This window comes from Akebia trifoliata, chromosome 2 (genome assembly GCF_017979445.1).
Source record: "Akebia trifoliata isolate Shusen 1 chromosome 2, ASM1797944v1, whole genome shotgun sequence".
NCBI classification, from domain to species: Eukaryota; Viridiplantae; Streptophyta; class Magnoliopsida; order Ranunculales; family Lardizabalaceae; genus Akebia; species Akebia trifoliata.
In genome coordinates, this window is record NC_141376.1 from 4,057,877 (window position 1) to 4,073,205 (window position 15,329).

Genomic DNA, 15,329 nt, shown 5'->3' on the forward strand with positions numbered 1-15,329 from the left:
GAAGGTGGAGTAGAAGTGGTTCGACACCAAAATTTGGATCTCATAAATTCCCCCACTTTCACATTTAAACTTAATATAATCAGGGTTATTTTGGTCAAAAGAAAGAAAATTGCAATCCCACCTACGTCGGTTAGTATATGTTTCAAAATTACAAAAAGATAATTTTACTATGTAATCATAAAAAACCCCTTTAATTAATATTTTAAATTACAAATAAACTCTTCTGATACATATGCCACCATCTAGTAACAATAACGTATATTTCTCAAAGTAACTGCAACCTAGGCTAAGCATTAGTTTCAAGTAATCTTCGCTCGGTAGAAGCTGAAGTATATAAAAGTCTAAGCTCAACTTATAAAATTATAGAAAACACACCGAATTATCGACGTACTCCCCTGGAAGAACAACATTCATCTCAAGGAGATCGCAGAGTACCGTAATGGAAATCAAACCATACTAACTATACAATTTGAACCCAGATTGCTTTTGTTAACTAGAAGTTGTACTTTTCAATTACCCATATTTCTCCCCTTGTTTCTTGCCAACCACTGAGCCCTTCTAATTTCCTTAGCTCTCTTCCACTTCTCAATATTTCTCAGTCTCGCATACATCTTCCTTATTCTATAAAGCTTTTGAGATTGTTGAGCAATAATATTAGCTGTCGAAGGACTTTCACTCAAAACTATTTCATACCCATCTCTGAAAGAATCCATTCCTTCTGTTAGTAGTTGCCAGAACAGCCCACCAGCAGTTGCACCTCCACTTCTAGCCGATGAGTAGATCTTATAGTAAACTGTATTGAACATGGAATCTCTCTCGTAGGAGTTAAAACCAGGATCTTTAGATGATTTTCCAAACTCGGCGAGGAGTAAAGGCTTTCGGAGAATGGTTTGTGCGTCTTGGATGTGCATGTTAAGCCAATTGTTCAAGAATGAAAGTTGTGCTTGATCGTTGGAGCTGGATAACCTGTTCATAGAACAAAATTGCAAGAACACCCGTTAATGGTTGTGAGTACTTTCTTCTTGAAATGAGGAAATGGAGCTTCCATTGTTTATATTTTCATGAAATTTGAGGTTTTTCTAAATTGTTGGATGATTCTTACCATTGATCGGGATATGAATGGACTGTTGCAAAATCAATTCCATTGATCTTATTATTAGCAATGAAGTCTGTTCCAACAGAAAAACCCGGATTGAATTGTTTCTTCTGAGGTGATGTTTCTCCATAAAATCCTTCTAAACCAGCTTCTAATAAGTGATTTCTATCAATGGATTTTACATGAGAAGCCATTTCTGTAATCCAACCCTGTCAGACAAACAGCATTGAAGAGAACTTAGCAGGACTGAAGTGCAACAACATTCCAAAGGGAACACATTTGAAGAAATATTTGATTTTAATGTTTGCCACCATTATTTTCAAAATCAAACACTAATAAATATTTCAGCCTAGGTCCTCTTGATTCTAGCTCTGATCCCGAAAAATCAAGTATTCCAAGCCGGGATAAGTTAGATTTACTATAATAATGTGCACGAGATGCAATACATCATCGCTATGGTGCATCTCATCACATATCTTCAAGGATCAATTAACCATATTAGATTGGATTAATTGATTATAATTCCAAAATTGGTGAATCTTTTGAGTTTATTTAAATCCAATAGAACAATTTAGTCATTATCCAAGAATTTTCAATTAAGTTTACTTTCTAGACTAGATACCCTTCTAACAAAAACTCATGACACTTAAATATCTCTTAATTTTCATTCTGGGAAAATTCCTGATATGCCCCCTCCCCTCATAGACTATCTTTGAGAGGTCAGGGTTTTTCACAAAGGATAATAGTCAAGGTGCTCCAAGTTCAACCACAAGGGTACAAAGGCACAGTTAAAATGATTTGTCCCTAATTTTAAGGATTTTTTTTTTCAATTTTCCCTTGAAAGCAAATATCTTGAAAATTCAGATCACAAAAAATTAAAAAATTATCAGAAAGTAAATTTTGGAGGCACTACTTCAGCTCAAGCATCCAAAAAACAAGCATTAAAGTTAAATAATAATAATTTAAAAAAATTAGAAAAATAGAGGAGAAGGGTTTTCTAACCTGTATGGACCTTCCTGAGAGATCTGATGTGCACCTAGGTTCATTCATAAGCTCCCAAGCCATGATTGTGGGATCATCTTTATAAGCTACTCCAGTAATGCTGTTGTATCTTGTAAGAACACTCTAAATGACAAAAGAAAAAAAGGGAATAGAAAATAAATATTATTAATCCCATAAATTAAATTATAAATAAAATCCTAAAATTTTCATGTTATGAGCAGACACTAGTATTATTAGAACCCATTATCCAAACTGGATTAAAAAAAAAAAACTCACCTTAACATGGTTCTTGTAGTATCCCTTAACAACAGGATTGGTAAAGAAATCATCATCAGATGACAAATACTGCCCTTGGTTTCTTGCCCATTGAACATATTGTTTCTTGCCTCCAAGATTCTCATAGTTATTCACAAAGCTCAATATAAGCTTAATCCCATATTTTCTAGCCTCAGATAATACAAAATCCAACCCCTTTTAAGAAAAGAAAAAGGAGGAAATAAGAAACCAGATAGATCACAGACATTGCACAGCTAAGATTAAGAAAAAGAAAAAGAAAATAGAGATCAAGTTATAAAAGACTAACCTTGAACATTTGTTCATTATAGGAGCCAGGAGAGTACTGTAGAGGTCTATAACCACCATCACTAAAAGCCCAAGTTCTTGCAACTGTAAGACCATGGCTTGAAGCTTCTTGAAAAGCAGATGAGACTTTGTTTCTCTGAGATGGATCTGAAGCCACATACATTAACCAGTAAGCATTGAACCCATTTGCATAGTAAGGGCTCCCATTCAACATAAAATGTATTCCATTGGTTCTGATGAACCCATCCCCTGCTTCAACTTTGTGAAGAAAACCCTGTTGTTGGATCAACAGAAGGACTAAGAAAATTAAACTAGAATGCTTCATCTCTCCCTCTCTCTTTCTATCTCTCTCCCTAGTGAAGCAGAGGAGATATGATTAAATAGACAATGGATGTGAAAAATGTAAAAAATAAAAACACTAACAGTTTGAAAAAAGGTTAATATAGAGTTGTATTGCATTTTCATTTCATGCAGACCAAAATGCCCTTCATAGTAATGTAGTAGTCGTAAATTTAATTAAAAATGGTTCACAGGTATGAGGATCTACCCTATTTCATTGACTCACCTAGAAGTTCTCAGATTTAGAATTCAATCAAGGTTCCCTTCCGGCAGACAACGTTTGTGAGCCAATGCGGAATCGATGCCTTTGCCCTAGAGCACTAGAAGTTTTGGAATAGAGTGTGAATGATCACTATGATAAAGAGATTATCTTCACAAAATATGTCCAATCTTAAATTTCTAATCCCATCAAAATTATTTAGAATTATGGATAGTAGATTTTTTATCATTAATTTGTAAATCAAATTTTATAGGGTTATAAGTTTTAGATTGGGCTGAATTTTTGTGAGGGTGATCTCCTCATCATAGAGATTGTCCTCACAAATCTGAAACTTTTAAGTCGTACAAGATAAATTTTAACTCCTAACATGGGTTGTCAAATGTTACCCTTTAATCAAATGTGATAATCATAGTGACCATTCTTTTGGAAAGTTGTTATTGGCACCCCAACTTTTACTTATTACACATCGATTAAAAGTAAAGAAATTTAATAAATGTTTGATAATAAGTAAAAGTTGGAGTGTCAATAGAAGCTCTCTCAAGCTTTGTTTTTTTTTTTTATATGCTAAATTTCTATTTTTGAGTTTAGGATTTTATATGAGCCTCATCGTAATTAGGATTTAAGAAATTGAGATGTAATATTTAAAAGTTAGGGTGCCAATTGAAGCTCTCTACTTTTGTTATGGATGGATTGTAAATGGATCATGTTCATGGAATCAAATTAGGTCATTGTGAGACCGACTTGATTGGATAGGATTGGACTTGGAATCAATCTTATACGAAATAGATTGTAACTCTCATCAGATTGGGTTTTTATTGGATTTAATATTAGGATCCCAATCCAATCTGATGAAAATCAAATTGGGTCCCTTGATAGCTTTATCTTTTGGAGGGTCGTGAGAGAGACTCTTGACATATTAGAAAGAAGATCTTATGGTTACCGTCAATTGATCCGATGATTGATGAAGTTAATTTTGATTTATTCGTTGATGTTGGCACCACCTTTGTGTGTGTGTACGCCACGTCTTATTATGGATAAATTATCCTCATTTGCAACAACAGCAAAAATGAATAGCCTATCGTTTTTTGTTTGGCATCTAATACGAAATCGAAGTAAGGAAACAGATACCAATAAAAAATAAAGTAAAAGGAAAAGAGGGAAGCACGTCTTGATCGATACTTTACTTTTTTTGTTCTTTGTTCATTTGGAAATACTTTCAATTTTCTCTTTATTATTTACCGAACACATGGCATATGCCCTATTTAATCAGGACCATTCAATTTGTCAATCTCGAATTCTAGGTGACATAAAATTTGGATACTTTGCTCGACTCAGGGGGTTTTGATTTAAAAACATTTACTTGTTAGTTGTTAACCATTGACAATACAAAATAAAATTACAGAATTACCTATTTTTTAAGATCTGCCACGTGGCAGAAGAAAGATGGTGCCCATAACCCATGTGAATAGGTAAGATACCCTATTACAATTTAAGCCATATAAATGTGGTGTGGGGTCCATGTGATCTCTACCAAATCATGTTCTCTCACGTTCACGTGCTTCTCTTTCTGACGACAAAGAAAACTTTAAATTTACTGATCTTCTTTTAAGATTTTTTGATTGATCCAACGGTCATAAACATCCCATAGTCACTAATTTTCGTGGGCCCACCTAGTGATTTCGTCTGGGATTTTCAAGACCGTGCGCACCGGTTAAAAATGGGTGGTGTTGGTTGGATGGATACATGTGGTTTAGGATTGGAGGAATTAAGGCGTGAACTGCGCACCCACTTTTCTTACGACATATATCGTGGGGAGTGGGGAGTGGGGAATGGGGAAGGAGAGTGAGAGTCTGGTCATTCCGTGATAGACGCAATAAAGTATAAAGGCCCCACTCCCTCCTTGCGCTTGTTAGCAAATCACTAATATGCACGGGAGGAAGGTGCATTTGGCAGTTTTCTCTCCAAAAATTGTAAATTTAGGACAAATGGATGAATGAGGCAGACCCATACGACCCAGAACGGTGTCCCACTCTTATTATAACAACGTTAGGTGTCTACGTGACATATTTTTATTGGAGTTAAAAAAAACATAGAACTGCATACATGATTAAGGTAAGAGCCTAGCTGTTTTAAACTCCAACAAAAACTTGTCACCTAGGCACCTTAATTTTATGAGTTGATAAAATGCACATGGAGATGTGAGTTATGTATATCAAAGAGTATAGATCTACAATCTTAGCACATGTCATGTCAGGGGAGTCAATGAATATGTCACGAGAGAGTCATTTAATCATTACTCTAACTTCATTACAAGAACGGGACACCGTTTTGAATCCTAACTTGTACATAAAAACAAGGGGATAATGATCGTAAAGACTCATTTTTTGAAAATATGTACAAAAAAGTTTTTTCTAAAAAAATATGAACTCTTTAGTACTCAAATTATTAAATATTAGTCTAAAAGGGATTTTTGATACCATAATTAGACTCTTCTAATGATTTTTGAAGTTTAAAGAAACATGTTTAATTGAGAATATTTGAGCTACTTCTATGTTTTATAATTAATGACATTCCCCATAACTTAATTATGGTCATCTCTTATAGATCAATTTAAAAAAAAAAAAAAAAAAACATATTTCAATTACCAAAACTAATAATCTTTAAATCACATAGATCGACTATACCAATGATGATAATGATGGAGATGAGTATGATCATCATCAAATTGATTTGGTCTATGTATATTAGATTTATTAAATATATAAATAATTAAAACATAATTTTAAAACTCAATTTAAATGTTGATTAAATTGATTCAACTCACAAATTAGCAAGTCAACAAAAATGAGTCAAATAAAATTATATTGAATTTAATTTTTAATAAATAAAATTTTTATTTTTATTTTTCACAAAAATATTAATAACTAAATAAATTGGTCAAAATTTTCATTTGACTCCCTATATTTTTAGATCGAGTCGTGATAATCTGACTTCCCCACATGACAAACTCAATCAACTACCTAACTTGACAAGTTCGGGAACCATAGATTTGTGCTCATCAGGATACACGATTCCCTTAAGACACTTTTTTTGGGGAAGTGCAATCGTGTATTTCGAGGAGTGTAGATCTACGATTTCAAACTTGTCACATCAGAGTAGCAATTGAGTTTGCCACGAGGGGTAGTTAGATTATCACGATTCTTTTAAATCAAATGCTTTGTAAAGTTGTTAAAAAGGATATTTCAAGTATTTATCTTTAAGAAATCTTTAAAAGATTCTTAATAGACTAATATTTTATTAAATGAGATTTAAATGGTCCGAATTCTTTATTAGGAGACTATTCCGTACATATTCTTAATAAAGAATCCTTGAGAGTCATTCCCCCTAAAAACAAGGATACTTTCATAATTCATGTCAAACTTGCAGGCCTAACATTTACTTTGCATTTGGCCCACCACACACACAAAAAACAAAAAACAAAAATAAAAAATAAAAAATAAAAAATCACCCCATTATATGTTAGCTAATCCTAGGTCAAATTCTTTCTTAGATTGGAGAAGAGAGATTATTCCATATTACCAAATAGTTGGTAAGGTTTTTTATGTTGTCAAGCAATCATAGAGTATTGGCCTCTCCCGAAGTCATTTGATACCCTTACTCTATACTTGCTGAGACATAAGCATCTAGCAGCTATGGAGTATTACTTTATAAGCCGTCTCTCTTTTCCAATAAAGAAGAGATGACGTTGGATATAATAAAATATAACTAGTTGGTGACCCATCTATTTGTTTAGCTCCCCAATTTGTCTATATATTTCTCATGTTATTATCATTGACAGTCATTTTATCTCACAGCCTCATTTTCTTCTTGTTTATAGAATCATCAACTTCATATTTTGTACTCTAGTTGGGCAAATGATTCTCATCATTCTATTAATGGCTATATAAATCTCTTCGGCCAATATCTTATATCCTTGAAAATTAATTAAATAAATAAATTTATTTACTTATTATTAGACAAAATTGACTACCATGATTTGCCCATCATCAGGTTGCAAGATGTGAGTTATTTTATTTTCTATTATTTCAAAAAAAATATATATATATTTTCTAATATAAAGCTCATATTAGAATAGAATTACAAATACACACGATTCTCCTTACTAATCTTTTATAAGATTCACTTTAATTGATATTTTATTCACTCAGTTCACAGCCATTAGGTAGCATGAATGAGTGTAAGTTATTCTTAAGAGCAATTTACTGATTTTTTTTTTACAATTGGACGTAAATTAAAGAAGGCATAGATATTAAAATAATAGAAATTTTTTAAAACTATTTCTACTTTTTTTAAACCACAATCTTTTTATGTTACTTCATTCAATTAGATATGCCGACATCTTTCACCATTTTTTTAATCTTCTGGTACCTTCCTCGCCACCACGCCAAAATCCACGCCACGCATTATTGTTGTTGTCTCATCACTCTCATGGCGGACAGAAAAGTACAAGTAGGTGCCATGTGCAAAGGTACATGTAGTACAGAAATTAGGATTTATGATTAAAAAAATTTAGAATTACTTGTCGAAATGACATAATAAGAAGATATTAATGTAATTCTAGTAACTAATTAAATCACATTTGCAAGGTTGTGATTTTTTTTTGAAAGGGTTGTTTTTTTATTTTTTATTTTTTTTAATTTAATATATTAAATAAGAAAATTTTGAAGATAACTTTATAAAAAGATGATTAATGATAAAATGACTTCACTGGAGGACATTTTTGACATGATGGCATGTGCATGCTCGTAAATACATTTTCTTAAGATACGAGTAAAACGCATCTATGGACATACGTACACCACCACGTCGAGGTGTCCCCATTTGTACTCGTTGATGTCACTCTAACATGACTCTAAAAAGATATAAATTTTTTCCTAAATTTTAAAAATTAACCCTTATTCTACAAATCATGGGATTATAATTTTAAGGGTGATTTAGACATGTCGCTCACGTTTTGTTGAATTTTAGATGTTATGAATTGATGACATGCATCTCTTGACCATGCAAAAAATCTTAAATATATGAGTCAGGATCCATGCACATATATATCTACAATGTGTTTTGTCTTATATGAGTTAAAAGTTTTAAATTGAGCTAATTTTTCGTCCTCACAAAAAAGCAGCTAATTCTAAAACTTCTACTCCCATATTTATGATTTGAAGAACCGTGGATTGTCTATTTTTTGTAAATCACTTTTGACAAGGTTAAAAGTTTTGGATTAAGCTGATTTTTGGTGAGGATGATCTCCTCATCATAGAGATCGTCCTCACAAAAAATAGCTCAATTTGAAACTTTTAGCCCACATAGGGCAAAACGCATTGTAGATATATGTGTAAGAGATTTTGGCTCTCTCTCTCTCTCTTTATATGTATATATATATATGGGAAATGTTTAGCAACAAACATTTAGGCAAAACATTTTTCAAAACATGGGTTAGAGGTTTTGGAATGGGCTGATTTTTGGTGATGATGATCTCCTCATTCCAAAACTTCTAACCCCATCAAAAATGGTTTACAAAAAATGGACGGTCCACGATTTTTCAACTTGTAAACTGGGGCTAGAAGTTTTGGAATGGGCTGATTTTTGGTGAGGATGATCTCCTCACCGTAGAGATCATCCGCTGAACAAACATTTTGACAAACATTTTTCAAAACATAGGTTAGAGGTTTTGGAATGGGCTGATTTTTGGTGAGGATGATCTCTTTTAAAAAATGTTTTGCCAAAATATTTGTCAAAATGTTTGTTGCTGAACGGGACTCTATATATATATATATATTCAAAACCAGTCTTCTTCAACCTCTAGGGTAACTTCAATCTCTTCAATTCTATCTTCATCCATCATTTTCTACATTACCTCCTTTGTAGAAAATCCAAGATTTGTTTACACAAAATTTTATCATTTTATACCTCCTCAAAAATTGTATCTTGCCTTCAAATTTAAAGGTTGAAGACTTAAAATCCATAAAATCTTGAGATAGATGATAAGGGTTAACATTTTTATCCCAAGATGTTAAAAATGACTGATTTTGAGAAGAAAAATTAGAGTTTTTGATTAGAGATTGAAGATGAGGGCATTTGAGTTTTTTCTCCTTAACCTATATAGAAGATTGAGGTCAATTTCCCAGAAAAAGAAACAAAAAAAAAAAACCAAGGTCAAGGGACATATGTTATAAGTTTTAAAACATAGGTGATATCTCTAAATATTCAGCAAAACACGAATGTCTAAATTACCCTAATTTTAATCATTTTGATGAAAATGACCTTGATAAAAAAAAAAAAAAGGTTAAAAGCAAATGTGGGGGCATTTGAAGTCTTCCAAATTTTGGTGTCGAACCACTTTACCCTGCCATTCTCTCATTACTTTGTAATTTCTCGTTATATCAGTAAAGAAATCAATAGTATTATCCTTTGTAGGGCACCAATTTTAAAATTTCCTAATTTCTCCATCAAAATTGAAGCGTTGGTTGGTCCCCTTGATAACTTCAATGATATGACATTAAGAGAAAAATGGACCTCTTGACAAGTTCAATGATATGACAATAAGAATTAAGAGAAAAATGAGCAACCACAAAAAAGTAGATGGAGTAACATAATTTTGGTTGGGGATGGTAGCGAGGTTTGAAGAAGGATCAGCTCCCAAACAACTAGATTGAGGTTTCTAAGAGAATTTATTTGATAGGGGACATGCCTTCCATCAAAATTAAGTGTGATTGAATGATCTTAATCATTAATTCATTAATTAGTTCAAAAGGTCTCAATTAGAGAACATATACATGCATATAGAAACCTTGGGATTGAACCACTGAAATAATCTGATCAAGTGATTATTTAACCATGATGATCTACTTACTAGGTGGTGGAAAAATGAGATCTTAAGGTTGAGACACAAACCCACATGACCAAGACCAATAATGTGCAGTCATTTGAAAGGCTGAACGATCAAGGAGACACAACAGGCATGAAAACTAGCACATTCAGAAGTTAGACACAAGGATTGATCCAAATTCTTGCCCTTTTTTCCGATTTCCAGATGGGGAGGCCTGTATACAATTTTATTGTTACAAATACAGATTCTAGCAGCATGATAAAAAAAATGTGTTGATACAAACACAATAGTATGTTATTCAATATGCACTGCAGTTGACGATGTCTTTTCCTCTTGCTTTTCTATCTTTTGGTACCTAAAAAATAAATAAAATTCATCCTTGTTTGACTGGAAACTCATGGTTTGTCTGCACCATCACCCTCGGGAGCATGAGAAGGGTTGGTAGGGGATGATCCTTTTGCTGTTGGAAGATAAGACCATGCAAGGGCTGCAGTGCCAAGTGTAATGGCCACACCAATCGAACTCCAAACCCACCTCTGCCTTCTTTTCCTTCTTTGCCTATGACACCGTGCCATTTCTATATATAAAACAAAATGACATAAATCAGGAGGGAAAAAATATAAGTAAATACATGGGAAGCAAATAAGAGAGCTATTACAGTTTTTGTTCATATGATACTAAGCATATATGTATTTATCATCAATGAAGGGGTTTGTCAATTGATGTTATTTTTGCAAGCCTTCTGTGATACCATGGGATGCAATCTCAATGATCTAGTATGGTTCAATAGTTTGCCTCACCTCAGAGATATGGTCCAATTTATGATCAGGATATGGCCTATCCAAGACGTAGACTTATTATTGAACAGTCCATATTGATACATAGGCAGAAAAAGAGTAATGTACAGCATGCACATTCTCCAAGGACCCAAAATTTCCTATTGCTATATAAGAACGAGGCTGCTCTTACGTAAAAAAGAAAAAAAAAAAAGTTTCCCACACTACGGGTGTAACCCAACATAAAATATATGCTTGCTTCCTGCGTGATCACAGATATATGAAGACTCAACTACAATATGTCAATGTTAACTATATATTCTATTGAAAAAATAAACACAAATTTGTTGGTTGTTGTGACAGGTCGACACACTTCTGGTATATTGAAACGTTTAACATAGTTTATTAGGATGTATGTTAGCATATTGCCAATCAAGAGTTCTTTCAGCACGTGTTTTTTTTTTTTTTGGGGGGGGGGGTTAATATATTGCTTTAAATATCATACTTGTAGATTGTTTAGGAATCAAACACAATTTGTGGATCAAAGAGTATCAAAGCTCATTACAAGAGTTCCAATCTGTCAATAATGTATCACCATGTCAAAGTTACATAAATCATTCTTCAGCTTATAAGCAAGCAGTTCAACATAAATATCTCAAAACTTGAAAATAGGAGAGGTTTAGATATGAAGTACCAAGTAGCAATGTCAATAACGTATCAGGTTTATACTAGTATGCAAAGTATGTTGAAATATCCAGGATCTCAAAGCAAGCATGGTGTGTATACACGAGATAGACAAAAATAGCCAAATAATAAAGAGTTTTTCATTATAAGAAAATGAGAAAATATGCAAAAGTCACATCTGCTATTATCTTGTATAAAAGATAACAGAGACTTCAACTTATCTTCTATTATTTGGTTGACATAACAATGAACAAGTAAAGAAATCCTACCAACAGCTTCTTGGTTCCGTTGAGACATCTCATGATTCACAGCTTCATAATAATGTAGCCGGTCCAATAATCGAGCAATTTCAAAGTTCTTTGCCTCAATCTGAGAATCCATCTCCGTCTCAATTTCAGCCTTTGCAGCCCCCCTCCCAACAGAATTGGACACAACCCGTGCTAGATGGACTTGTTGGCACAGCTCTTCTGCTAGATCAAAATCTAGATTCCCATCCTCTGGGGGAGCAGGAAGAGACAATCCCACAAGGGATAACTGTTGCCGGAGCCTCAGCCACTCTCTTTGCATGTTATCAAGGGCTTCCTCTGCTTGCTTCCTTCTCACTATCTCCATCAACAAACTCAGTCTTATTTCACGCAGTTCAGCTTCAACATCAGGAAGAGAAGATTGTCGACCACCATCACTAGAGAGTTCTACAGCAAGTAAGAACTCATATAAGCCCACCTATCTTGTGTTTTTTTTTTTTTGAGAAGTATAATATATTGAAAAAAGGCAAACAAAAATATTATAGCCTATCTTGTGTTTTAAGCAATAAATATTTTCTTTCAAGAGAAAAAATCCTACTTCTCAAAAGCTATCGGATAAAAATATGCATAATTGACACCATGCTTGATGATTGGATCAAGGTTTTACAGCTCAGTCAATTGCTTCAGAAACTTGCAACACAATTAAAAAAAGTCAGTTGGAGTAATTTTTTTTTTTTTTGGGGGGGGGGGGGGGGGGGTGGTTAAACATATCTACTTAAAACTTCAAAATACTCAATTTGATATGCAAATCACAAAGAATTCCAAAAAATGTATTGGGCAAGGAATAAACTTAATCAAGCACTCAAAAATATAAAAATTTGATGGCATAGATGACTGAATTTCAAGTACGTTCAGACTCTTGTGCTCATTGAATTTGGAACATGTTTTAAGCCTTTGAACATTTGCTAGTATTAATACAGGGCCTACTTGTGGATTGTTACTTGTATAGCTAATCTGAAATGCAAAGACCTATCCCATTAAAACATCTAAAGTATTCCATATGTAGGGCATCCGACAAAATTAAAGAAAAATATATATATATATATCATGCATCACGAATTGTCCCAAAACAAAAACAAAAAACAAAAATCAAGCAATAAGAAAGGAAGAAATAAAGAAAATAGTATCAAGATTCACTTCAGCAACCAAACAAAATTAACATATTGCAACATATAAAGTTCATCCCATCCTGAAAAAAGCTTGCTCTTTTAAATATGAGATAATAATAAGACAGGAAGATAATAACTATAACTCCACACAAGATAATCATATAAAGAAGTAAGATCAATGTACCTTCATAAGCATCGAAAAACTCGCCCATTGGTGTAGTCAGCTTCGGAGAAGGCTCAATCCCCCTATTATCCTCAATTTCGATACTGCTTGTAACACTCATTGATTCTTGAGGATCAAAGAAATCGTCAGCCTCGTTGTCTGTCTCCAAATTGACCACAACGGACTTGGTTGAATTCTCAGTATCGCCCAACCCACCATCATCAAAAACATTGGAACCAACTTCCTCATAATGGTTAGGAACCGATGCAGTAAGAGAAAATTCCCCAATTGAATCAACAACCTCCCTATTTGAGTTGCTCCCATTCTTCTCCACCTCAACCTCTGTGGACTGATGACGTATAGAGACGTCATCGTGAGAAAAGCTCTTGAGAAGACGAGGTCCACGGCGCTTGTGATTAATGATGTAAGGCGAAGGTGGGAACGAAGACGGAGAATCGGGAAGCGGGGTTGCTTCAGGAGTTGTATAGAGAGATGGTGACGCTTGTGCCCTATTAATTTTCTTCTCTGTGGTGGTGGTCATGGAGGACGATGAAGACGAAGACGTGATTCTTCTTTCCAGCTTTGAATTTGTAGGGTTTTCCATGGATTTTGGAGTTCTTGGTTCTAATAACCTATCTAATGCAATCGCTGTAAAAGTTGGCATGGCTTCGCAAACAAAGAGTATTATTAAAGAAACCTATTTAATCTCTCAAAAGCTCCACAATCATAGATAGCGTTCTCAAACAGACTCGAAATTTCTGAATCTTGACAAAAAAAAAACTTTATGATTCAATAAAGATCAGAAACCATAAAATTACAGCAGCCTCTTGAGACAAAACATCTAAGTTGAAGTAGAAGCTGAAACCCTAAATTCAGAACCTTTATAGCTGAATCCAATCCCACGAAACCCTAAAATTCAAATCCCTGAAACGAAGTCAAGGAAAAAAAAAGTGTTCTTGAATCTTGATATTTAAATGGAACTTTCTACACGACGTTAGAAGAGAGAGAGATTCTTGGAGGAAAGACAAAGAAGTTATAAATAAATAAATAAAGAAGAAAAGAAATTGCCTTTTGTGAGACAGGGGCGACATCTACGACCTTCGCACCAAATCAGTTTGAAAGGACCATTTCTAAACTACGCCGTATGCTTGCGTAGCTAATACGCGTTCCTTTAAATAGGTCGTTATGATAATAGTCCAACTCCAACTCCATGAGTAAAACCCACTTGATCCCAAGCCCATACTGAGCCAAACAGTTATGTTTGTTGGGCCATTATTTTCTCATGGGCCCACAGGAACTCATGAATGTTTTGAGCATTTGATTCATTTCTTCCTTGACTTATACGGTAAAATAACGACCTTATTTAGTGCCTCTGTCAACACCATAGCAGTATTTAAGAAATTTCTCATCATGGACCACAAAGATATTTTCCTTTGGAGACAAACGCCTTAAAATCAAGAAGGAGACTTGGAATCTGTTATTTTTTTCTTTCACTCAGAACCAAGGTTTTAAAATTCGTCCGAGTCATCTCGATATCACAATGAGACGGACGGGCAAATCAATGTATAAGACGAGACTTAAAACCCAACGTTCATTTTTCTCATTATTGAATTAGACATCTAAAATGTATCAGAAAACACATCCAAGACAACTTGTTCACGTACAAAACAAGACATCAAAATGAGTTTTAAAACCATGCCCAGAACCGTATATGGGGACTTTCATCTGTTTTGCTCGTGACTCTTGAGCGCTAATAAAGCAACATTTGACTTGACAAACACGCTGGAGATGGAGAAGCTTCCTATATCTTTTAGAGATCTACTATTACCACACCAATTTTTTATAATGCCACAACAACTGTGTGCAATTTCTTGATGATTTACATTAGAATTGGTGTCGCAATATTAACTCTCATGTTCTATTGTACATGTGGCATCTCTTTTATGGTACAACGTTGGGAATTGATGCTTAGCTGATGACAAAAGTTTCCTAGTTAGTTTATCCACTTTAAGGGCCCGTAATATGAAGTATAAAAGAAATTATGGATTTGAGTTACCTCTTAACCTCTAGTATTGGCAAAATTTTGAATCAATCAAAACTTGGGCTAAGCTAACCCTAATTACAAAATAATAAATAGAATAACAGAACCACCCCAAGGGAACAGCCG

The 15,329-nt window shown here is 33.9% G+C and overlaps 2 protein-coding genes across 2 annotated transcripts; both read right to left on the reverse strand.

The window, feature by feature from the left end:
* Positions 1–172: 172 nt before the first annotated feature.
* Positions 173–3,072, reverse strand: MAN7 (Glycosyl hydrolase superfamily protein). The gene is made up of 5 exons (XM_086423467.1): positions 2,682–3,072; positions 2,375–2,569; positions 2,099–2,221; positions 1,103–1,305; positions 173–966 (listed from the first exon to the last, which is right to left on the reverse strand). Exons 1-5 carry the CDS (start codon positions 3,003–3,005, stop codon positions 510–512), a joined length of 1,302 nt encoding a protein of 433 aa, XP_086279593.1. The 5' UTR covers positions 3,006–3,072; the 3' UTR covers positions 173–509.
* A 7,221-nt stretch (positions 3,073–10,293) lies between these two features.
* Positions 10,294–14,245, reverse strand: LOC147408901 (uncharacterized). Its single transcript, XM_086423479.1, has 3 exons — positions 13,184–14,245; positions 11,855–12,277; positions 10,294–10,702 (listed from the first exon to the last, which is right to left on the reverse strand). The coding sequence occupies exons 1-3, from the start codon at positions 13,824–13,826 to the stop codon at positions 10,521–10,523; spliced, it is 1,248 nt and encodes a 415-aa protein (XP_086279605.1). The 5' UTR covers positions 13,827–14,245; the 3' UTR covers positions 10,294–10,520.
* Between the last annotated feature and the right edge of the window lie 1,084 nt (positions 14,246–15,329).